At 35.9% G+C, this 26086-nt stretch overlaps 2 protein-coding genes across 3 annotated transcripts; both read right to left on the reverse strand.

The window, feature by feature from the left end:
• Positions 1-828: 828 nt before the first annotated feature.
• On the reverse strand, positions 829-20494 carry LOC105227149 (probable protein phosphatase 2C T23F11.1). Of its 2 annotated transcripts, none has more exons than XM_049459212.1 (4): positions 19940-20494; positions 5447-5921; positions 5006-5339; positions 829-2125 (listed from the first exon to the last, which is right to left on the reverse strand). In XM_049459212.1, exons 2-4 carry the CDS (start codon positions 5726-5728, stop codon positions 1764-1766), a joined length of 978 nt encoding a protein of 325 aa, XP_049315169.1. In that variant the 5' UTR covers positions 5729-5921; positions 19940-20494; the 3' UTR covers positions 829-1763. The 2 variants fall into 2 exon arrangements, with proteins under 2 accessions (XP_049315169.1, XP_049315171.1); XM_049459214.1 differs by lacking the exon at positions 19940-20494 and adding an exon at positions 6214-6347.
• A 1853-nt stretch (positions 20495-22347) lies between these two features.
• LOC125779005 (pupal cuticle protein Edg-78E-like) lies at positions 22348-23369 on the reverse strand. Its single transcript, XM_049459275.1, has 2 exons — positions 23007-23369; positions 22348-22925 (listed from the first exon to the last, which is right to left on the reverse strand). The coding sequence occupies exons 1-2, from the start codon at positions 23016-23018 to the stop codon at positions 22551-22553; spliced, it is 387 nt and encodes a 128-aa protein (XP_049315232.1). The 5' UTR covers positions 23019-23369; the 3' UTR covers positions 22348-22550.
• Between the last annotated feature and the right edge of the window lie 2717 nt (positions 23370-26086).

Here is a 26086-nt window from a genome sequence, read left to right on the forward strand (position 1 = left end):
TTTGGGGAGAGGTAGTGTTTTAAATACACCATTACTATACGACACTTTTAAACACATATGCATAACAAAAACAAAAACCACTATTTTCTTCAAATTCGCGTTAAGGATTTTTAAAATTATGTAGTAAGGATAATAAAGTTAATAAAGAATTATTTTTTATGCACAAAAAGAAAAACCATTATTTTATTGAAATTCACGAAAACCACTATTTTTCTTAAATACACGTTAAGGAATTTTAAAATTTTCGTGAGAAAAATACTGTTAGTAAAAAATCATTTTATATCCACAAAAAAAAATATTTTTTCAAATTCACTAAAACAAAAAGCACTCTTTTCCTCAAATTCACGTTTAGGAATTTTAATGGTATAGTAAGAAGAATAGTGTTAGTAAAAAATTATTTTATAACCACAAAAACAAAAACCACTATTTTCCTCAATTCGCGTTGAGGAATTTTAAAAGTATAGTAAGGAAATAGTGTTAGTAAAAAATTATTTTATAACCACAAAAACAAAAACCATTATTTTCTTCAAATTCGCGCTCAGAAATTTTAAAATTGTATTAAAGAAAATAGTGTTAGTAAAAAATGATTTTATATTCACTAAAACAAAAACCAGTATTTTCTTAAAATTCGCGTTCAGGCATTTTAAAATTATATTAAAAAAAATAGTGTTAGAAAAAAATGATTTTATATTCACAAAAAGAAAAACCATTATTTTCTTCAAACTCGCGCTCAGAAATTTTAAAATTATATTAAAGAAAATGGTGTTAGAAAAAAAATATTTTATATCCACCCGACCGTGGGTTCGTACATTGCAAAAACAAAAACCATTATTTTTTTTTTCAAGTATACAACTAAATTTTTATTTCATCTCAGTCAATATCTCGACCTCACACACAAAGTAATTTATAAGTGTTTCAAAGTAAAAATTGTAACGAAATAATATCTTATTTGAATCATACAGTTAGGTAACTATCGCCAGTATGCCAGCATATAAGTGTATTTATGTATGTTTGATGATTACATCGTTAATTATGTTGACTAATTCTTATGCACAAAAGTTTTAACTACGCTTTAAATTTAGTTTTAGGGTTTTACAATACAATACAATATAATATTATTAATAGAACAGTAATTTTTACAATTTTTTCTCATAAATTTTCTAAACACTTGCCAAACAGAGGAAATAGAAAAACAAATAAAAACATCCAATACTATCTCGCCCGTGAATGTTGCATTAACTAATTTGTGTTTAACTAATATATGTATATGTACGTGTATATATGTCTGTACCATAAAAGCATTTGTATAGTAGATTGTAGTTATATAATTTTATAAGTTTTCTAACATTTGCAGTCAACAAAAGTCACAATCTTTGAAATTTAAACTGTGCGACAACAGCTGTAACTGTTATACGATGCGTCGCTGATAGCTAAAAAAATTTTTAAATACGAAAATATAGATATGCATAGGTCATAAACACAAGGAACACAATAGTTAAGTAACGCAACCTATAGATTTTACGAAAAATATAATTGGTGCTCTTAATGATGCTTTGCGCAACTCTTAGTTGATTGGAAATTTTCTTAGCTCTAACGGTAGCATTCTTATTGCGTGTAGTAATCAGAGACGTGGTAGTAGTAGTGGTTATGGCATAGTCGACTGTCGAATTGCCTGTTATTGCTGTTGCTGCCGCTACTGTTTTTGCTGCTGCTGCTGCTGTTGCTCTACTAGCATTGAATATGGAAAAGATGGTGAAGTTTTGTTATTTTAAATCGAGATGATCCACATCCATAGACGATGTTGTGGTTATGTTGTCGCTGCTGCCGTTGATATTGTTATTTTTAGCGCAGCGCGCTATCAGTTCTTCGTACGGTTTATTGTGTAGAAAACAGACAAGCACAACAGTCATATTGTCGCCACCCAGGCCGCCCATTTGGCAATCGGGTGCGAGACAATGATTCATCAGCTCTTCGCAAATCTCTTCCGGATACATACCCATGCCGATACGCTTCCGACAAAAGTCGACGACTTCTTTGTTGCTCATTACATCCCATATGCCATCGCATGCCAGCACAATGAATTCCCAATCGGCTGTTATTTCACGTGTCTCCACATCGGGATATGCTGTAAGTATGAATGAAGAACGTACGTTGATGAGTAAAAGGTGAAATACATAAACCGTGTTCAATTAAAAAAAAAAATCAATTAACATTCGTTCCAAAATTGTATGAGTGTGTATGTGAAACGGAAAAATAAACACAGCATTTACAAATAGTTTCATTTAGCGCCTGTGTTACTCAATAGAATAGCAACAAATAAACAACGAAAATCTATGGTGTGTGTGCGCCGAGTGGCCAAAGTGCGCATTTACGTGTTTAGCTATAAATGTACGTTTGTATGTGCGTGCGTTTACGTATGTATGCAAATCAACACGTTGCGGTGATGAAAGCAATTGCCTTCACTTTATAAATTAAATGATCATATTCTCTTGTTGTGCTATTAATGACTTCGCGTGGGTGCTATTGTTAGATCAGACAGTGGGCAGGTTTCACTGTTTCAGTGATCAAAATATAATATTAATACAATATATAAATGATGCATTAAAAGATTTGCAGCGACTAAAATAATTACAACAAGAAAAAACGTTGATTCCGATTGTTCTAAAAAATAATGCATCATTGCCTTACACAATAACTCACGACGAGTTTTGAGAAGATATCTCGCGAAACTAAACAGTTTTCCATACAAGCACTTGATTTCGATCGTTCAGTTTATATGGCTGCTATATGCTATAGTGGTATGATATCGGCAATACCGTCAAATGAACATCTTTTTGGTTAGAAACGGGGTTTCATTGCTATAACTCAAAAACTATGGGGCTGGTTCGCATACACAGACAGACGGACGAGGCTGAATCGACTTAGCTCGTCGTGCTGATCATTTATGTATGTATATACATCTTTTATAAGGTCTGCGACATCGTTGCATACAATATACTCCGTTCAGGATATAATTTTGAAGATCTGTCATCTGATAAAACTGCTAAAATGAAAAAGAAGATACGTATTTTAACATAAATCTTTATTTTTGCATTCAAAATAGGCTCTTTAGGCAAAATAAGCAAGCCAAAGATTGACTACATTTTTTCATACACTTGTTAAAAGCCTTGGCTGGGATGGTCTTCAGTGTTTTTCAGCGAGTTTTGTTTTTTTCGGTTTCGGAATATTTCGTCATTCGCTGGATTTTTGAACAGTCATGACGTCATATTCATTAACCCACATCAAGTTATCAGTAATGGCAGCACGCTGCCAAGTATCCCTTTTGCGGCCACTACTCGAGGTAGTTTTTGCCAAAGTTTCAAGACTTTTGGTACGAGTAAAATGGTAAGATTCATACTCAAAACATTAACCGAAATTCCTGTGTCAAATTACACGTATAAAAGAGATGTTGAGATCTCTGTTAGTTCTCTGATGCCATGTCGACGATTTCAAGCTCATTTTCAAGCTCTGCTTCTTCAACTTTTCAACGTTATTGTCATTAACAGAATTTTAGATTATTTCAGGACCTTCACTGAATGCTTTGTGCCACTCATATACTGCTGTTCGTGATTTATTAGAGTTGAAACACTTAATTACGAGCAATCTCGTTGTGAACTTTTTTCTATGGTAAAAATGGTCAGACAACTTTTCTTATGGGGATCAAACTTTACACGAATATAAAAAACCTTGTGTCAATCTAGGAAAAAAAATATGTATATATCGGTTTGCGCAAAATGATTCGGTTTGCAGGAAATGGACTGGTCTGGATCAAGTTAGATCAGATGCTGAACATCTCAAATTAGCTACTTTTTCTTTCTATTTGCAATCACTGTAATATAAATGCTACTGTACTAAAATCTAGTATACTACAAATACACACATATACGTTTCTTTATTAAAAATTCGCTGAATAAGGAAGAGTGACTTGTTATTTATAGCATCGCCATACGAAGAAGTGTTTAATGTGTCATTGCGCCATGTAGCTATTGACCGACAGGTAGACTATGAGCAGAGTTAATAAAGTATACAGTTGGAAGCAAAAGTCCAGTGCGTAAGCGTAATAAAAGAAATAAAAATCTGCAAAATTATTATACATTCGACTTCTCTGTTTGATTTGTTTACCGGCAATTAAGTGCCTTTGCCTTTTCCGAATGTATACAAATGAGTTTTATGAATGCTCTATTTGTTTTGTTGCATTCTTGATAGAGTGTTAAACAGAATGTAAACTGCGTAATCACGAACAACAAAGTAAGGTTAAGTTCGGGAAGAAACGAATATTAAATATTCTCACAAGTTGTGATAATGTAAGGAGAGGGAACTACTTATGTACATCCAAATCCCAATTTAAATCCTTTTGTTGATATACTTTATTTGCAATCTATTTTAAAATATAATAAGCAAATTACATAACATAATCATATTTTGACTTATATTACCGATTTTCGGCGAGATCTCCAGTGATATCAACAATACAAGATAGCATACATACATAATATGTATATTATGTTCTTCTTTCGAGTGTTCATATAAACAATTTAATTCGTCATTAAAAGATTTAGAACATATTGCCATCTTAGACAGACGGATTTTAATAAATTAGTTCGATAGGGTGAGGTGTGAACCTCTTCATGCATTAAAATGGATTCATGTCAGTTGCAAATATTACATATAAATGTATAACACATACTGTCTTATAATATACGATAATACTGGCAACAATATATTTTCGGTTAAAATTTTGCACAAATAGTGACTTTGAGGTATGCCATCTCGATTTTTTTTGTCGAAGTCGGAACATAACCTCATAACTTCAAGCCTCCACATATCGAATATGTGGAAACCAGTGGCTGACTTTTTGCAAAAAATATCGTTCAATCTGCGAGATATGTTATTTAAATGCGAGAAAAGCGTCGAATCGAAAAAAAAACTAAAAATCTACACAATTCAAGATAAAGAAAGTACACACCAGTTACGATTTGTTCCTCCGGCTTCTTGTTGGCATTGCGCTTGAATATGAAATCACCGAGTGCCCGTGATAACGCCAAATTGCCATTGACACGATTAAACTCTACGTAGCCGCCACCCTCGTGTATGCGTTTGGTTTCAGCCTCATTATTTGGCTTATGGTCCAGCGACAGAGTCTCTACCTCTCCATTGATGCAGGCGATCGCACGCGAATCACCGGCATTGGCACAATACAAACGGTTATTTTTAATAAGTACAACAACAGCTGTCGAGCCGGCCATTTGTTCGCCCCATGACTCATTGTACAGCATCTCATAGTCGATGTCCAGAAATGCCTAAACAAAAACATACAAATATACATATATATGTATAAGTTAAACAAATTTTTATTAAAGGTTAGTTGCTTTGTAAGTACAAAAGCGACGTGTAGTCATGCGCTTACCTGCTTCAAAGCCTTCTCGGGATTTTCTTTGTACTCGGGCCGCTTTAGTATGAATTTGTGAAGATGTTTGCCAGCATACTGTGCCACTGTCGCACCGCCATGACCATCGTAGACGGCAAAGAACGATGTGCCGGGATCGTCGGGCAGGGAAAGTATGTGTGTGTGCGAGTCCTCCATGTTGATGCGCCAGCCTTGCATGCAACTGGAACCGACGCGATACAATTCATTTTGACAATACGCAGACTCTTTGGCTGTGACTGGTTCGGAAAGGGTTTGACCCATTTTAATGGAGTGTTTTGTATATATGTGTGTGTGTGTGCGGGTGTAAAGTTGCGAGTACAGCTAGTACAGTGCTTGTGGGCAAGGACGTGCCGTCGTTGTTGACTTGTGCTCCTTTTCACCAGCTCTTTATTTTTTGTTCTTTTCTAATCTTCTTTTTTATTTGCAAAATGTAATCCAAAATTTGCGTACGCAACTGAAAAAAGAAAAACAACAAAATATTAAAAATATTTGCGCAAACTGAAAATTGTATGTAAGCAGAATTCTAAATTCTGCGTGTGATTAAATGCAAGCCTTTGGGCTGATTATGGAGTTTGTATGACATTCTGTAAGCTCCGCAATAAAAATACCAAAAATAGATACCAACACATTTCCTTTTTATCAAACACAAAAAATGCGCAAAACATTTTTGCACTTCACGACATTTCCACATACACACACATACATTGGTCAATATTCAGCAGCTCACTGCGTCCAACAGAACCTACCGTAAACTTGAAATTCACGCTTAAAATCTCTGCTAAATGTGAAATTTTGTTTTATTTTATATTGAAATTATAACAGATTATCCGTCACTTTCCATTGTAACAAAATAGAGAAAAATGTCTCAACAAAGTAAACACAAACGACAACAGCCAAAGTGACGCAGATCCCAATGTGTGTCAGTTAGCCGTCATTTGGAAAATACAAAAAGTTCTATGGAAACTACGAAGCGACCCATAAAGTAAATAAATAAATAAACAAATGTATATAGAAAAGAGTATAGCCGGATATCTGGAAGATGTTAAGTAATAAATGCACAAATTCATATACAAACTTGCAAAGCTATGAATGGCTGCCGATTTCCTCACCTTTCCACCCGCATGATCGATGAGTAAGCATATAGTATATTTAGTATATAAATGAGTCGCGTGCGCCGCTTCTACGATTGCATCATGTTAAAGAATTAACCAACTTCTCATTCGAATTACGTCTAAATTTGTTTGTTTGTTTGTTTGTATGATGACTTTGCTTAATATATACGCTTGCTGAATCAAAGCTTCATTTCGAGAAATGCAATCATATATTATACTATGCACATACCTACTTGTATATACATATGTATATGTTTGTTTATATACACTATAGTACATACATACATATGTATGCATGTATATCATCAAAACTAAGCTTAGTGAAATTTATGAGATTCTCGTCAAGGCCGTTGAACAATGTGTTCATGAAGCGTGATCTTTCAACAGAATTGGTGCTTAGGGTAAAGAGTTAGGTTAGTTTGTCACAAATGCCACAAAATAGCAACACACTCAGACTGCTAAACTGTGAACAAAACACTATCTACACCGTGGGAAGTTGTTTTATGTGGAGATGATGATATGTTTATTGATAATGCTATTGAATATGCTTATATGACGACGTAATGCACGAATCCTATGACTCTCAACACTAAACTTCATTCGTCACCTGTTGGCCAAATTCGTTGAACTTCAAAATTTATCTGTGCAGACGTAGTCTATTTCAACACGTGTACTACAGAGCAGGTATTTTAAAGTGTTCTCTACTTTCCCACGGCAATCGGGTCTACGAGTATGTAACCAGAACGGACCCGGATTTTTATCCGGCCAAGGACTGTCAATTCCACAGAATTCTGCCCCTACAACAACAACAACAAAGACACTCGATGCTATTGATAGCGAGTTTAGTTACTGCTCGACGAACCCAGAACGCACTGTAAATGAGTTCAAGGCTAGTATCGCCGCTCCGCTATATGAGTGAACGGCTACATTAATGGCCCCAGCTTCGGCTTGGAAGACACTGTAATAGTCAGGAAGTCTGATGCTGGAGTTGATAGAGAGTTCCTGACAGTGAACACCTCCACCAACCTTCCCCCAAAGCTTTGACCCATCCGTAAAGTAGCTCACTGCTCCTCTCCTCCAACGGCTTCTTTCCACCCACAAATCCCTCGTTGGTATATCGTCAGAGAAAGAGCCGACAGAGCTCAAATTGGCGATTCCATGATCCGGTATGAAGTCAAACTATGTGAGGATACACTAATGTTCAGATGCGTTTGTCAGACCTTAATAGAATACTCATTTGAAAGTAATTTAAGAACTGTGAAGAGCTAAATGTTAAGGCTACGGTCTATTTATAAGCAAATAGGACGTGTGAAAAAACATGACTGAATCGACTCAGCTCGTCACGCTGATCATTCATACATATATATAGTAAGTTGGTAAGATATCCAATGTTTCTTTTTGAATTTCATAAACTTACCATGTCCAGGGTATAGAAAAATATATATAAAATACCCTATAATACCGGAACTGTTATTAATAAACCTATTTTGCAGATACTTTTCTTGTTCGTTCAATTTCGGCGTAAAATGAGCGCAAGAACAAAAGAAATTTTCAATAGAAACAAAAAAGTGCAAAAATCTCTAAAAAAACATTATAAAATAAATCGATTTTTTTTTTTTAATTTATCAACGAAAACAACTCACTTATTTCCATTTGATTGCCTTAAATCTACATTTATTTCTTGCGAAAAGCCAGCCCTACAATGACCGATGTAAAGCATATCAATTTAGACTCATATATGATATGCTCAAGGAAACAAGTCTTGTTTATTTTATTAAGTTAAATTAAAGATTAAGTTAAATCTAACGTTTTAAATTTGAATTATCTATATTTCGACATTGGAAACGTCAAATAGCATTCGGAAAGTGACAGATATTCAGTAAAAAGTCTAAAATTTACGAAATGGGTCGCTATTCACTATTCTACAGTTCGCAGTTTGGGCAGAAGATCGTTTGACCGAGGATGGTCAATTTTACCGAAAAATCATCTTTTCGGACGAGGCTCATTTCCACCTCGATGGTTAACAAACAGAATTGTCTCATTTAGGGCACAAAAAACCCACACGTAATCGTCGAGAAGCCAATGCACCCAGCACGAATCACTGTATGGTGCGGTTTTTGGTCTGGTGGAATCATTGGCCCATTTTTCTTCGAAAATGAAGAAGGAACCGCCGTAACCATCAATGGTGAGCGATATCGCGCAATGTTAACCGAATTTTTCTTCAAGCAAATTGAAGAGGAGGACTTGGACAACATTTGGTTCCAGCAGGACGGCGCTACGTGCCATACAGCAAACGCTACACTCAATCTTTTACGCCCTATTTTCGAAATTTAAAATTTTATCTGGCCCATCCTATATATACTGATGGATATGCAGTAGGGTGGATATGATATTCAAATTGGTTTTATGGGGTATAATCAAAGATATGGGATAAAATAAAAATAAAAGATGAAACATTATGATAGCAACAACGCCAGCCTCGAAATCCAACGCAGAATAAGTCTTGCCAACATGTTCTACTATGGACTGGGTAGGCAATTTAAAAGTAAAGTAAAAAACCAAACTCTACAAGTCACTCATCATCCACATCTTGCATATGTGGTGTAGAGGCATGGACTATTACAACATTTGATGAGTCAGCGTTACGACTTTTCGAGAGAAAGGTTCTGCGGAAGATGTATGGTCTTTTGCGCATTGGCAACGGCGAGTATCGCATTCGATGGAACGATGAGCTGTACAAGATATACGACGACATTGACATAGTTCAGCGAATTAAGAGACATCGGCTACGTTGGCTAGGTCATGTCGTCCGAATGGATGAAAACACTTCAGCTCTGAGAGTATTCGACACAGCATGCGCCTGGAGAAGCAGAGAAAGAGGAAGAGGAGAGAAAAAAGAAGAAGTTTCGATGCAACCGAAGTTAACGTTTTTTCTTATTTATAGTTAGTAAGTAAAATCAAGTATCCAAGTATACTATACTTCTGGACGTACGTAAGAGCAGGTTTAACTTCAAGTAGCACCGCTTCATGTCACGAAATGTGTCTACATTTGTATGCTTTAGGAAGCTGACACGTGCTCTTTACAATTGTTAAGTCAATAAAATGATCGATTACGAATCTTATCTTCGGCGCTTGCAGTAGTTTCTAATGCACTAGTCGTTGTTGATGGCATAATAGCTTTCATTGCGCTATACAATTTGATATCACACTTATATCAAGAAGAATTAATTGCACATTAGGTACTTAATTTCAACTTTTCCTATAAATTATAGAATAAATAATTGTAAGACATTGTATATTTTTATATTCTTCTTTACAATTTATAGTTGCAAATGTATTTACAATGTGACAAAGTACGCGGAGATTGCAAATAAAGCACAAAATATTTATTTTGTCGCTTTCAAAGTAATCACCACCAGACGTAATGCACTTGTGCCAACGATTTTTCCAGTCCTCGAAACACTTTCCATAAGCAATTTTTGTGTTATTTCTTCGATCGACTGAAAACGACTTCCATTCCGATGATTGTTGACTTGTTTGCATGTCAAACTCATTAACCCATGTCTCATCGGCAGTTACAATGCTTTTCCAGAATGTGGGATCGGAATTCGCACGACAAAGAGACCTGCTTACGGTAGACTTTTTGAAAAAAATGTAGCTTTATTGGGACGAGTCGTGTAAGAACGCATTTCATACCCAAAATATTCACTAAATCATTCCAACGGACTTGCGAGAGATCTCCTGCCATCTCTCTAACTTGCCTGACGATTTTCAAGCACCATATACTTAATTTTATTTTTAAATATTTTCACCAGTTGAAGAAGTTGAAGGTTATTTAGAACGAGGCATGTTTTCAACCATCTCTCGACCGTCTTTGAAGGACTTTGTACTACTCGTGGGCTTGTGTTTTTAATAAAACTGAATTACCGTAACCCTTGTCAAACATTCGGAAAACGACTCGGCACACGGAATTTGGTTAGAAATACGTTAGAAATACGAAATTTGAGACAATTTCTTAGTTTGATATTTTTATCCATTGTAAAAATTACAACGCACTACTGAGGCTGCTGTAAACAAACTGTTTGACAGATCGCTCTCATATTTGGCATAGCAATTAAGGACATTAAGGACAGTCCTACCAACTTAACAAAATACATATTTTTGAAATATCATTTACTCGGGTAATTTAATTAAAATTTCCGGGTGTTCTTTTGTCCCAATGTATTTATAATTTTTAATATTTGGTGAAATCATAATTTCATTTCCAAAAACAATACTTAGCAGTGCTGGGGGTACGACTATTTACTACTCATGCTTAGTGGGCATGTATCTATAGTATGTGAAACACTTTAAAGATAACGATGAGTGGTACTCACAAAATATATATTTCATCATAAAAATGTGCGTTTATATTTTGTTTATAAGTATATACTTGTATATATTATATTACATTCAGACGTATGAATATATAGCCAACCAATTTGCTGAAATTTTCAGGATTTCTTTATGTAAAATAAGAGTGTGCTTATGTTGTTAAATCTGAACAAACGTCCTCAGTTGACGACAGAAAGAAAAGTTGTTCGTCCACGTATGGTTCAAACCAAATCAGTCATAAAATCACGAACGCATTTGCGGAAATCTTATAAGAAACACACATAATTATGTCAAGGGAAATGAATATATCGACCAGATCAATGTCAATACTTATTCGAGATGAGCTCCACATGAAAGCGTGATCATTTACCTTCTTGTAACTTCAGGCTATTCAGCAAGTTCGCATGACCACTCCGACATCGACTCGGAGACACCGTTTTGACTCAATTGAGGATATAAAAGCTGAATCGAAGAAGGCTCTGATCACGACGGAGGAGTGCTAAGATGACTGGAAAATTCGTTGGTATAAGTATATTGCAACGGGAGGGGATTACTTTGAAGGAGATGAAATGGACAAAATTCACCTTTCAATTTGATCACAGTAGTATTAATGTATTAATATAGTATTATTTTAATAACGGCTTGAATAAATAACATTATTTATGGCAGGGTTAAGTATATTAAAGTTAATTACACTAGTTTACAGTTAGTTTTAATACACCTATTACGCTTTGCAACTCCAATCAGTTGAATTGAAGTTAAAGCAATTCAACTTCAGATTAACACAACTCTTTTTTGGACTGAAAATACGTAGGTTGCCATTTACATTTCGGGATTTGGCAACCATAATGTTACAATCTGGCAACTCACAACGTTATCGTAAAGTTTGGCATTTTTGATTGTTTACGGTAACTTAAAATATTCATCTCGGGCAAAAAATTAAATTAAATCGTGAACTTTTTTATCGACTGAAACAACCGCATTTTTGAGCATTTAAAACATCGTGTGATTAGTAATCCTCCGTATAGTCCTGACTTGGCACTGAATGACTGTTTTTTATTCTTGGCGGTTAATACAATCAAAAGGCATGTTTCGGAGATAACTAAATCAGTAGGGCAAAAGTGCTTCAACAATTAATTTAAATGGAGAATATTTAGAAAAACAATAAAGCGATTTCCGATGATTACATAATAATTGTTTTTTGTTCTCTAATCCGGGAATATTAAAGACAACCCTCAAGCAATATTTATAGACTTTACGCACAGTAGTCAATTAATCGGCCTTTGCTCGATCGATTTACCATAAAAAATAAAAATCTTCTTATACTACATTATTTCTTAATCGAATCGAAATGGAGTTTAAACTGGAAAGCAACTCTACGGGTTGTTGTCCTCGTACTAAGTAAATTTGGCTGTGTTTTACTCTATCCATACTGTTGCTTGAATAAAAAATTTACTTAGACACATCCTTAAAGAACGCCAAAACATTGGAAGCCCAAAAAATTCGCCATAATAAAGCTACTAACATTTGAAATTGAAATTTAAGATGCTTATCATCAGAACGATGCCCGAATAAACAACTGAAATAGTTAATTATTGTTGTGAAACTAATAGCGGAGGCAAGTCCTCCAAGTGAAGTGCTGAATTTTTACCAGCCAAACATACCAATCTTTCAGAGCAGGAAACAAGTTGTCCAGGCTGTAAATTCGGTTGTGTGTTGATAAAATAGCAATCAGCTGATGAATTTTAGTCAACAGAAAAAAACAAAGGAGAGTACCCAAGCAAGTATAACAGCTGATTGTTAATTGAGCCCATCGTTGATCGAGTAGCTGGCTGTGTGAAAGATAAAAACTGGTTTCTCAATTATAATCTTAATGTTCTAAATTAATTTGGTTTTGCGAAAAGGCTATTCGGTTTTGCTTAAACTGGAAAGCATTTGCAAGTTGAAATAAGATTTTTATTAGAGAGTTTCATTTTCATTCGATAGAGAAATTAAAAATTCAGCTCTATTATTTCACTAATCGTTTTCCAATACATAAATTTAGAAATATGGACTAGTTTAGTTTGTGCTTGTTTCAAATATAATTGCGGAATGTAAAAAATTTATGTAATATGTACATATGTATGTATATATGCCTCCCATAACATTCACTCGATTATTGCGGTGACATAAAATTCATTTATTTTTGGCGTTACTTTGAAGGGACTATCAGGAAGAAACATAGACTACTGCATAGCTAGGTGGACGCTGCATCTAATTTTGGGATTGCATGTTTGCAATTCCACTTTTTGCAAGTTTAAATCTATAAATAAAAAACGCAGGGAAGAAAACTTATTTATGTCCCAACACCGTACGTGCGCCTCGAAAGCAGGAAAAATGTGCGCTAGTTATTGAGTTGGAAGAAGATAACAAAAATACTAGAACAAAAAGTCTTAAATTCTTTAGTGAATTCTCAGGTTGTATCGTTTGATATAATTAAGCCAGCATTCTGTTAATACAGTCTGTCAAGTAAGAGCATGGTAGGGATAGTTTATAAAAAATATTATTTTATGAAACTTTGTAATTTATATATATATGTACAAATAATTTGGTCAATAATATGTCCAGTCACCACCGGCGTCGATAATTGCCTGGCATCTCCGAGGCATGCTTTCTACTAATTTGACGCGTATTCTAGTGGCAAGGATCTCCAGATCCGACGAATTTCGTAAGACAACTGCTTCAAAGTGTATGTGCGTCTTCCACGAAGCTTCTGTTTAATATATGCCCACACATTTTCAATAGGGTTTGCATCGGGCGACTGCGACGGCCAATCCAATGTAACGATGCCAGATTGAGTCTTCCACTGAGTGCGGTGTTTAGGATCGTTGTCCTCCTGCAGAATCCAATCTTAATTTTTTGTGATGAACCATCATTTGGCAGGTGGCAGTAAAGCCTTTTTGTAGATTTTTATCATTTTTTCGGCATTTAGGTTGTCAGTAAAGAGCTACAAAGTGCCGAATCTCTACTTTGAGAAGCACCCCCAAAGATGCACCTTTATTCCATGTTTTACCGTCCGCTGAACAAGCCTATTGGTGCAAGTTGACCAGGCTCGCGTGAGGACATAACGTGCCCATATAGAACATTCATCAGTAAAAATTACATACTCAAAATCTCTAGCAATATTCTCAAGCGTCATAAGTTTTTCAGTCAACAGAGGCTTCTTCATTGTGTTGCGCCATTTCAGATCATGAGTATGAAGAAGGGTTCGGATAGTTTCGTAGGATATATCTAAACCTTTTGCCATTAATTTTGCTTGTCCTTGCCGCAGTGTTAAAGCAGGATTCCGCGAAAACAGATTCACTATTCTTTTTCATCTTTTTTGTTCACTTTTCCTATCGAACCACGTTCTGGTAAATCATCGACATTTTTAGTCACTTTATATCGCTGTATCCACTTCTGTACAAATGCCTTCGACTTTCTCATATATTTAGCAGCCGCTGATTGCGACATTTTGGACCTTTCGGGTGGATGCAAAGGAACACACCCTCGTAGCCCGACGCGTACTTAGCGCTCATGGCGTATAACGTGATTCTCTTTCAAAAGATCAACAACAACTGAACCTTTGTTAACAATGCATTAAAGACAAAGCTTCCCTCTATCGGCACGCGAAGGAATTAGAGCGAAATCTTTCATTAACTGTTGGTAAAGTCGACTACGCTCTTTCTTGACAGACTGTATTTAGATTTTTATCTTTATAAGGAATTAGAGCATATGGGAAATCGTTTTAATATTTAAAAATTTTTGGTTTTTGGAATTTTTCTATCTATTTAAAATTCTATGCCAAACGAAATAAAAACCGTTCGTCCTTTCCTTAAACGACAGATAATTACGTTTTGCAAGCCCAATGAATAGGTATACACGTTGAATGCAAAAAAATTTAATCAGTTTGGACCGGCCCTGAAAGAAAAAAGAAGACTAACGGTTAGATGGAGGATCGTTGCTGTTGTTGTAACGGTTAACTAGTCCCCGTTAGGATGTTAAGGTTCAGATAACTTGTCATCGAGGTCATCCAACGGTAGCCCCATGAAGCGTACTATTTCGACGGGGTCGGGCCATAAAGAGAAGGGTGTCAGATGTGTAGGGTTAGCTAGGCATGCAAAGAGGCGGTGAGGTGCGGGGACTCGTTGCATGCTGAACATATGTTTGGCATGTCGATTCTGAATAAGTAGGAGTTTAACCTGCTACAGTATCCAGAACGAAGCTGCGCAAGGGTTACTCTCTATACTCGCTGCAACTCGAGCTCGTCGTCTGCAATGGGTGGGTGGTTTGGCTCCAAGTACGCCATTCAACGAGAGGGAGTCGGGGAAGATGTTTATGGCGACACTGTGAATGGCGGTCAATGCACGTCAGAGTTAATTGCGTCCAAAGTCTGATCGGCGTATTGTCTAAAGTCGGTGACGTAGTTAAGCAATGATCTCTTGATGTTCCTAGAAGGCAGTTCCGCTTCAAGCAGACGGCTGCAGGGATGGTTTCTAAGAACACATCAACAGAAACCACTTGGAGACGAATTCATTATGCTCCTTAACTGGGAGCATGCGGGCCTCACTGTGTAGAAATTGGATTGCAAGTTTGTACTGCTTCGTACAGTTTGTGAATATGGTCGCTGTGGATTTAATGCGGGAGACTGTTAAGCTCCGTGCCGCGAAGAAGCGAGAAAGATCGGAGAGATAGCTGTTTATTTTTGAGGACCGATGTGCTGTATAGGTTTTTTTGACCGCTACTGTATTTGGCCTGTTTGCGGAGAAAAATTTAATCTGTATAACATACTCATACGAGTAATTTATTATAAATAACTGTTGAATGTTTTACCTTCTCTTAAGCTTAAATATATACATACATACATATATGTACATACATATGTATACTCGTATGTTTGTATAAAAATTCACACATACTGGTATATTTGCACAATTGGACTTGTAAAAAATGAAATGAAAAAGGTCTGCGTTGCCTTCTCACACTGCACTCGATTGCGCACTCTGCACATACAAATACCCCAAAGTACATAACACATGTATTTATTATACTTAATCAGAAGCAAATAGGCTGCATTCCGAAATATATATACATTTGTATATGCACAAGAAAATTAGCACTATTCGACTGATTAGACGCTCTTAGCTAATGGCTGTGGAAAGTGAGAACGTGCTATTTAGAGCCGCTGTTCTAACATTTATTATTAGTTGGTATTAAGTCATATCATGTAAACACTATTTATGACTTTTCATATTTACACCTTACGATTGTCACAGAAAATCTTATCAATAATTAAAATAAAAATAAATAATCTTTCGTTATAGATTACTTTTACTATTCCAGCGTTTTATTTAACATACACATTTATGTATGTATATGTGCGATTAAATTTTATTGTGGACGTATGGCTGTGTGTACGATCGCATTAAAATGATAATGCGATGACAATTTTGAATGCAATTCGCTGTACGTATGTTTGTATGTATGGATTATTTATTTTTAGACCTTTAGGAAGTTAAAAATTGAAACACCATAAAAATGATATGTGCATTTTACGTGTTACGTCCTTTTTTAAGGATAGTTATTATACCCTGATATAGGATACATTAAGTTTCCAGGAAATTTGTAATACTCAGGAAATATTGGAGATTTAAAATTTTGTACAAGTTCTTTTCTTGCCAAAAAGTTGCTCATTTGATGGAACTACCGATATCAGACCACTATAGCATATAGCTGCCATAAAAACCAAATAATCGGAATAAAGTGCTTGTGTGGAAAGCTCTTTTATTTGAAGAGAAATCTTCACCAATTTTGACATGTACTATTGTCTAAAGCAGTCGTGCAATCCCCGAAGAAATTCTTCAGATCGGATGACTATATCATATAGCTGCTATACAAAGTGAACTATCGGAGTCAAGCGCATGCATAGAAAAAATTTTAATTTGACGAAATATCTTCACCAAATTTTGCACGAGTTATCGTCCAAAGCAACCGATCAAAATTAAGCTCTGGTGAATACTTTATATTTTGAAGGGTATTATAGTTTCGGTGCAACCGAAGTTAATGTTTTTTTGTTTCAAATTGAGATTACAAACGTTTTACTAAATTTTATATATCGAAATTTCGATGTCGAAAACTTTCTGCGCACACTGTTCCAAGATAACAACCAAAAACCTAACCAACTCTTACCAAAGATAGTTTTATATGTAACCGAATCATATTGACCAAATTTAGAGGCTTGTTAACGTCAGTAAGCGTAAATATGAATAAATTAAGTTTAGTTTTTGCGCAGTAATAAACTTTAAATCCTACGCTAACTACAAGTTATTTACTATGTACTGGGAATGGAGATTGTATAGTGTTGCAACTTTTAAAGATATTAGAAGGTTTTGTTGTTGTAGGGGGATAAAACATTTTAAGTGGTCAGTAGGGTAAACTGGCCTGTTTTTTGAAATTTTTTTTCATAGAAATTCTTATTCTACAATAGAACTTTTTTAACATATCATGAGGTATATCGTGGAGTGTATAAACAAAATTTTTCGGAATTTTTTAATGACATCTGTCGGAGAAATGGCTGGGTGAGTGAGATGCGTTTTTTCACTGGCGGACACGATTTCTCATGTTTGGATCCTCTTAAACACAAAAACCCAAGTTATTCTTAAAAAGTACGTGAATGGTTATCGCCTATATTAGAATCATGGAAAAATGTTGATAAATAAAAAAGCTTTTTTTTTTTTATTTTTTGTTAATATTTGTTACATAAATTTTGTCATAACATTATCAATAAATTATAAAAAAAATAATAATCTAAAATGGACGATAGCCAACATTTAAAAAAAATAAGCTAATCGGTGGAGTAGTTCGACCGGAATCATGCCCGCCATTATTATTTTTGGGCTTTTTCGAAACCCTAAGCGGGAACAGAAAATGCAAGAAAAAATAGTTTTTTTTTTTTTGAAAAATTGTTACCCTACCGACTTAAGCTTCAGTTCAGGTACATACATATATTAGCCCACCATCAGGGTCCTTCTACATTATACATATAAATATTATTACAAATCTTATTATTTAACTCAATTAAAACTTAAAAGCTGTCAGGGGCAACTAAATTTTAGAGGCAAACCATGTCTATAATACTCTAGATTATGTCTGCAAGAACACTGAATTCCACAGCAGCCGGTTCAACGTACAGGAATTGACTCAGAGTGTACTGGCCGAAAGCTTTTATTTCGGTGATGGTTTGGAGTGAGTCCCAAAAATACGCTCATGTCCATAGAGAATCCAGTAAGCAGTACTAAAGCCGATAACACAATTAACTTTAATCACTTATGTTGAAAGTGACAATCAGACATGCACATAAAGTGATTATAAGATAAAGCATATCTTTGTACGTACATATGTATGTCCATACTATATATTCTTGAAGAATGAAATTTTGAAAGTAATGTATTTTGTGAAAAAATTATCAGAAATACATTTCTCCAGTTGGAAATACCATTTAAAGTTGATAGACCTACTGAATAGCATTAAGGCATTGTGAGCGAAGGCCTAGTAAATTTATCGTTTTTGGATAGATAATGTTATCAGTTTGCGCATATATTATGTGTAATAAGATAAAAATGGCGAAGTAAAAGTCATGGAAAAGAACACAATTAAAACAAATAAGTAATGTGGCTTAAAGCCGACTGTGTTATCGACTACCAACGCAATAATAACAGTGCAGCATATGTATGTATGCACATAAGTATGTACATTTTTAGTACTTGACAACGAAACGCTCACTGATAAGCGCATATAAAATCTGCGGTTTGCCAAACAATAAAAAATCTTAAAACTGCTACTTTCATATTTTCTTCGTCATCACATTAAGCATGTTTTACATTTTATTTTTGCAAATACATGCATATGTATTATATTATAAGTACATACATATGTGGATATGTTGAAGTAAGTTTGTTGAATCGGTACAACAAAAAGTACTGGGATATGAGTACGTTAATCAACGCTGAGCGAAATACATACATACATACATACAAAACACACTGCAAGTAAATGAATAAGAAATCAAATGTATGAAGCGTCAAAAGCAAAACAAATAATTGCTTAATAATTTTTAGATAATAAGCAAGGGAGAGGAGAGAATGTGCGGAGCAGAGGAGCGGCAAAAATGCTGCGCATTATAAGTGTGTGATAAGTAGTAGGTATAATACGAAGAATACTACATCATGTTTAAAGCTCTTGGGGGGGCTTAAAGTAATGACTTGCAATTGAGCTTTATTAATCATATAATTTAAGAATCACAGTTAAATATAGGGTTGACTGAAACCCATTAAGAGTGTGTACAAATGTCGGTGAAAATATTATGAATATGCACAGGCACATTTGGTCCTTACGAGATTTGCTACTAAGTAACTGGAACAGACCGAATTTAAGCTGTGTATAGCTGCCAAGGACTATAGTTTCTAGCTTTATCAGTTTAGCTACTTGCATCCAAAATGAATTTATTAAAAATAAAGTTTTTAATAAAACTTTAAACTTTAATTGTGCTAATTTTAACCGGATTATTTATATTTAACAATATAAAACAATACATTTAATACCAACTTCTTAATACTGAAAGGGTTTGTTAAACCTTTCATATGCTATGTATTCGTAAAATCTCCAAGTAGCAGTTTCGCGCCTCAACCGAAAAAACTTGGGGATGAATAATTGTAGTATACACGTGCTACTGACAGCTAACGTTAACAGAACCATGCACACCTTTGAGTTCTAAATATAATACAATCAAATTTTTAAAAAATGATTCTGAATAATTCTCCTGTCATATTATTTTTGAATAGGAAATGGAAATAACTTAGTTGCTAGAGCTACTTATGTATTTCAGCAGAGTACCTAATTACTGTGTTGCCATCCGGCAGCGATCAGACCGTGCGCTTTTAGACACAACAAAAGCAAATCGCTTACTCACCTGACTGTTGTGATATATATGTATAAACGTTTGCAATTTGGACTTATAGCCCGAATGGCACTCCAGAAATCTGTGTTGGCGCAAAATGCGCTGTTTACACAAAACCCGACTTCCAAATGTTCCGTTCGCCCTACTAGATCATCAGCAAATGTATGGGATGACCAACGAAACAATTACGATGATTTATTAAGTTTTTGCCTCAGTCACTGTTATTGTTACTGCGTGATTCACTATTATAAATATCCAAATTAGTCGCACAATACGAACTACACGTTATCCAAACAAAATGATTCCGATTTTAATATGTACCAGCCGCTATCTGACTTGTGTTTTTGTCGTTTACAATTCTCGACCGGGAAATATAATCACAAAGCTTTTGTTGTCAAAAATACTTTTTATTCATCAATTATGTATATTTGAGTTTGTTTTATATTTATTATTTTCACGTTAATCTTTAATTTATTTATTTTTCCTGTAAAAATTTATACAAACACAAAATAGCACAACAAAAAACTGTTTCAGCTCGTTTCGCATTGATTCTCCACATGAAAATAAAAATGCTCAGTACCGAAAAGTGTTGCCATAGCATTGTTATGAAATGACAACTGAGTGTTTTGATTTATCGTGGTAGAGGGATATTTATTGTGCGAAAAAAACTGCTGCAATCTTATATTATGCTTTATAATTATTAAATTGTGTTAATAGCGGCTTCTAAATAAAATAATGTTTTTTATGTACTTCAAATAAGAGCTCACTTAGCTACAATTGCATCTTTATTATACCTGATATTCTGTATAAAAATTGCAACACTTGGCGGAAAATGACATTTGGAATCGTGCTTAAATAAATAAAACAGGGTGCACCCAGTGAATGTAAATATAATCGAACACAATTTCTGGTGTGGAATGACTTAATACAGAATGTACAAATATATATGAAATATAAAAAATAGTTTTTAATTTTCTTCTTACATTATGTTAGTATGAAATAACGCTTTATTATTTGCCTGTTGTTGTTAAAATTTTTTATATTTCCATTATGCATATGAACTCAGTTACTTTAGTTAAATCAAACGTGAGGCAATTTTATTTTTAGTGCGTACAGTACCGTTATTGTCAGCGGCGTAGCTAGTGAGAAGTCCAATAATCCCTCCCCAGGGTTGTGTACTGAGCTTGGGACCAGCCACATAAAAAAATACCCCCAATGAAAAGGACATAACAGCTTCAGAATCCCCGCAAAACTAATACGGCCGTATAAGCTGACGTTGAGCAATACCAAAAGCTCTGTCAAGATCGGGAGAGACCTCTCCGATCCGTTCGATATCAAACAAGGATTCAGATAAGGCGACTCCCTATTGCACAACTGCTTCAAATTACTGCTGAAGAAAATAAATCAAATTACAGAGCTAAATAGAAAAGGTACACTCTCTTACAAAAGTGTATAACTTCTGACGTACACCGATGTCATCGATATCCTTGGCCGTAACAACCGCGCCGTTAGTTCTGCTTTATCCAGACTGGATAAGAAAGCAAAGCAGTAGGATCTGGTAGTGAACGAGGGCAAGACGAAATATTTCCTGTCATCAAACAAACAATCTTCGCATTCGCGACTCGGCTCCCACATCACTGATGACAGTTATAATTTCACAGTCGTAGATAATTTCGTCTAAATTAACACCAACAACAATGTCAGTCTCGAAATCCAATGCAGAAGAACTCTTGTTCTTAGGTGCTACTTCGGACTGAGTAGGCAACTGAGAAGTAACGTCCTCTCTCGATGAACAAAGACCAAATTCTACAAGTCAATCATCATCCCCGTCCTGTTATATGGTGCAAAGGCATGGACGATGACAACCACTGATGAGTCGGCGTTACGAGTTTTCTAAAGAAAGCGAATACTGCAGTCGATGGAACGATGAGCTGTAGGAAATATACGACGGCATTGATAGTTAAGTGAATTAGGAGACAGCGGCTACGAATGGATGAAAGCACTCCAGCTTTGAGAGTATCGACGAAGTACCCGTCGAGGCAAGCAGAAGAAGAGGAAGACCTCCATTCCGTTGGAAAGACTAGGTGTAAAAGGATCCGGCTACGCTGGGTGTAGCCGCACCTGGCATGGTGAACAAACACTGACCAGGAAGCCACTCATTATGAGTCCGTCGCGTCTGGCTTATTGTATTATATTGCATAGTGGATGCACATGCATAATGGGGGGGCCTATCGGGGGAGACGGTATCTGATAATGTTATGGGTTTACATCATTGACCCCGCTCTTCACTTACTCGACAGATTAGAGCTATTTAAATGAGTTATCGGTGTTTAATCAGCCTTTGTGAACTATTCTAAATTAGTTCATCAATATATGTACATATGTATGTGAGTAAATTTCACAGTTTTTTGTTATTACCTACAGTAATAATTTTATTTACAATTTACAAATGCAATTATCTATGTTTATATGTAAGTAAAAAACTTTTCAACAGTGATTAATGTGTTATAAAAAGTATATGGTATATATATGCCTGAGTGATATTTGTCAGTGAGTAAATGAAAATTTGCTAATTTCTTACTAATGCGCTTTCTAGAAACGCAAATGAGGCGAGACATTCAACTTATTTGCTTCCACGTTTTTGCAGCTGAATCTTCTCGAATGGATGCGCTTCAATGTAAGCCAGCGCTCTCAGAATGTAATCTGGAATTGGTGGCGGCGTAGGCAAATGATCACCTTTGGGTTGATAACCATTTTCATCGGCTGTGTAAGTCAATTGGATGGGCTGGCCCTCGGGCGAGGTGTACGAGAATGAGCCGGCGGCATACGAGCTCCCAACACCGCTCTCCTGCGCCTTAATCAGATTCGACGTTTCGTACGCGTAATTGTAGCTGCCATCGGGGTTTACTTCATTCTCATACTTCAGGATGGTGGCGGGAGTATCTGCAGGATCACCAGCAGCGTAAGCAAAGGCGAAAAGTGATGTGACGATGAGGAGCTGTGGAACAAGGATGAGAGAGTGGATATAATGTTAGCAGAGGTAATTTGTAGTTTTTTTGGTGGCTTAAGTCAAGCTTACCAATTTGAACATTTTGTTTTCCAATTGAGTTTGTGTTTGAGAATTTATTAAAAACTTTTTGGTATGTGGACTACGAGGCTCTGCGCTGTGTTGCGTTGTGGAGGTAATACTGTTACTGATTTGCTATGAGCTTCTAAGCACTTTTATATATTTCGCAAGTGTAGACCCCTGGTGTGTGCTTCAAGCCCAACCAGATGTTTCTGTGAGCGCTGCACCCATCGATGCGCGCCAGTGCTATGTGAGTGCATATGTGTGTAGTACAATACCATCATTGGAAATATGAAATATCGCCGATTATATGCAAATAATCGATCCGAGTATGAAGATTATGTCGATTACTATTATTTCCGAAACACAATTGTTGTATGTGCTCGAAACAAGTTTATTTAACGCGCTTATCAGTTTGCAATTTTAATTTGACCATTTGACCGCGTTTGCTGAGCTTTCTGTTGCTTGTTGTTTTTGTATATGTTTTAGCGCCGCTGTAGCACGGGTCAGTAGCTGAATAGTTGTAAAAAACTGATTATAAATGTAACGACCGATACGCACATAAACAAATAAATGCCAGATTATTTTAATTTATTAATCGGATTTAGCCACAGAGGGTTCCATTGACGAAGCCAAAGCAGAGCAACCGAATAATGCGATTTTAGAAAAATAATGAATGTCATTATTAATATGCAAATCGGCCTCATCATGTTCGAGTTATGCTCATATGCACATATGCATATACATACACACATATAAACATCTGCATATACATACTTATAGCAATATGTATTTCGCATGTTTTGACCATAGAAGTGTTACGCGTAAAATATTTTGAAAACATGCAGTTGACATGCATCGTCTTTTAGTTTTAGTGTTAGTTGTATTTGCATATCGGTTATCATATTTTGCACAGCATTTTTGCATATGCTTGTCGCAGATGTCACTAAACCCTTGAAATACATGAGCAGCTCTACAGAAAATACCTGACGACCAGATATTGAGTGTGAAGAAAACAAATAGCAAAACTGTTGACTGCTGCCACAATAAGCAAACATGTGTTTCTTAAGATAAATATTGTACATATGTATATGAATGCATCAGTGATCATCTTCTTCTTCTTTACTGGCGTAGACACCGCTTACGCGATTATTGCCGAGTCAACAACAGCACGCCAGTCGTTTCTTCTCTTCGCTACGTGGCGCCAATTGGATATTCCAAGCGAAGCCAGGTCCTTCTCCACTTGGTCCTTCCAACGGAGTGGAGGTCTTCCTCTTCCTCTGCTTCCCGCGGCGGGTACTGCGTCGAATACTTTCAGAGCTGAAGTGTTTTCATCCATCCGGACAACATGACCTAGCCAGCGTAGCCGCTGTCTTTTAATTCGCTGAACTATGTCAATGTCGTCGTATATCTCGTACAGCTCATCGTTCCATTGAATGCGATATTCGCCGTGGCCAACGCGCAAAGGACCATAAATCTTTCGCAGAACTTTTCTCTCGAAAACTCGCAACGTCGACTCATCGGTTGTTGTCATCGTCCAAGCCTCTGCACCATATAGCAGGACGGGAATTATGAGCGACTTATAGAGTTTGGCTTTTGTTCGTCGAGAGAGGATTTTACTTTTCAATTGCCTACTCAGTCCGAAGTAGCACCTGTTGGCAAGAGTAATCCTGCGTTGGATTTCCAGGCTGACATTGTTGGTGGTGTTAATGCTGGTTCCTAAATAGACGAAATTATCTACAACTTCAAAGTTATGACTGTCAACAGTGACGTGGGAGCCAAGTCGCGAGTGCGACGACTGTTTGTTTGATGACAGGAGATATTTCGTCTTGCCCTCGTTCACTGTCAGACCCATTTGCGTTACGTTGGAGGATGGAGTCATGTGTAGAAGTTCACGCAAGTGAGGAAAGTTCTTTGATCGCCATTCACTTGGGAGTGGCCAGAAACGATTCTTTTACATATTACTCAAGCAGCTCACGACTTCCGGTCTTTGACCAAGTATCCTCTGGGTAGCCTAAGAACATCCGTTTGAAGGCGAGCTAAAGTGAGAAGGCGAAATATCCCCTACTTAGGGGTGGTGCGCTGGGTTTGGGACCCGCCACGCAAAAAAACACCCCCAATGAAAACCAACAATCAGTGATCATCAGTTACCATTATTATTTATGCACAAAAGAGGAAATAACGTTTTCAAAGCGCCCAAAAGTATGCAAGGATATATTTTTCTTATGCTTTGCACAGCGGTGAATAATTTCTTGATGTGTTCAGTATACAAGTATATGTACATTTCGATAAATGATCTTACTATTCTCTTTGTGATGGTAACAATCTGTGGAGCCAAATCTCCAAGTAGTAATTCTAACATCCAATAACTTCCTTTTTTAACCCTCTGCACTACAGACGCTTTTTGATGATGGTGTGTTGATCCACGGCAGCGTAACCACCGTTTCTCCAAGAACATAGGCAAGAATAATAGAAGAAGATAATAGGTCAATTACTTTAATACCCAGAGTAGGATATATTAACTTTGTCATGAAGTTTGTAACTCCCAGAAGACAATGTCGGAGACTCTAATATATGTATGTATATATGTATTAGGGTGTTTTTTTTTAACTATTAATTTTTTTCAATCCCGTCAGGAAATTTCCTTAGAAATACCCTAAAAAAAATTCCCTGAAAATTTTAGCCCTCAATACTCGTATTAACATTAAGAACTGGACGAAGGCATGTAAAAATGTTCCTTTGAAAATACACGGCGAGGTTGTAAGGGGCTCTAAACCTGATTTCTCCATGAAATTCGTATTTTTTTGTATTTATATCGTAAATGACAAGAGCTACAGACAAAAAGTTCATAACAAACTTGTAGGAAATTTTATTTGCTACAAAAAAGGTTCGAGATCAAACTCGCTATTATTAATACTTCTCGAGATATTCAGCTTTTTAAGTAAGGCTTTATAGAATTTTCATAGATGGTATCTTGGTTTACATAGGCTGCTATATATATTTCAGGACTAGGCAACACTAAGTGTTGCCAGGTGCAATCTGACATTTCCATTGGTAAGTTTGACATTTTTTAGCATGACATCACTCAGAAC

The sequence above is a fragment of the Bactrocera dorsalis genome, chromosome 5 (assembly GCF_023373825.1).
Source record: "Bactrocera dorsalis isolate Fly_Bdor chromosome 5, ASM2337382v1, whole genome shotgun sequence".
NCBI classification, from domain to species: Eukaryota; Metazoa; Arthropoda; class Insecta; order Diptera; family Tephritidae; genus Bactrocera; species Bactrocera dorsalis.

Coding starts and splice junctions, on each gene's coding strand:
- LOC105227149 (XM_049459212.1), bottom strand. CDS start 5,728: ATGGGTCAAACCCTTTCCGAACCAGTCACAGCCAAAGAGTCTGCGTAT. Junction 5,340..5,446: donor CCGAGAAGGCTTTGAAGCAG/GTAAGCGCATGA, acceptor GTTTTTGTTTAG/GCATTTCTGGACATCGACTA. Junction 2,126..5,005: donor GGAGGAACAAATCGTAACTG/GTGTGTACTTTC, acceptor TCATACTTACAG/CATATCCCGATGTGGAGACA.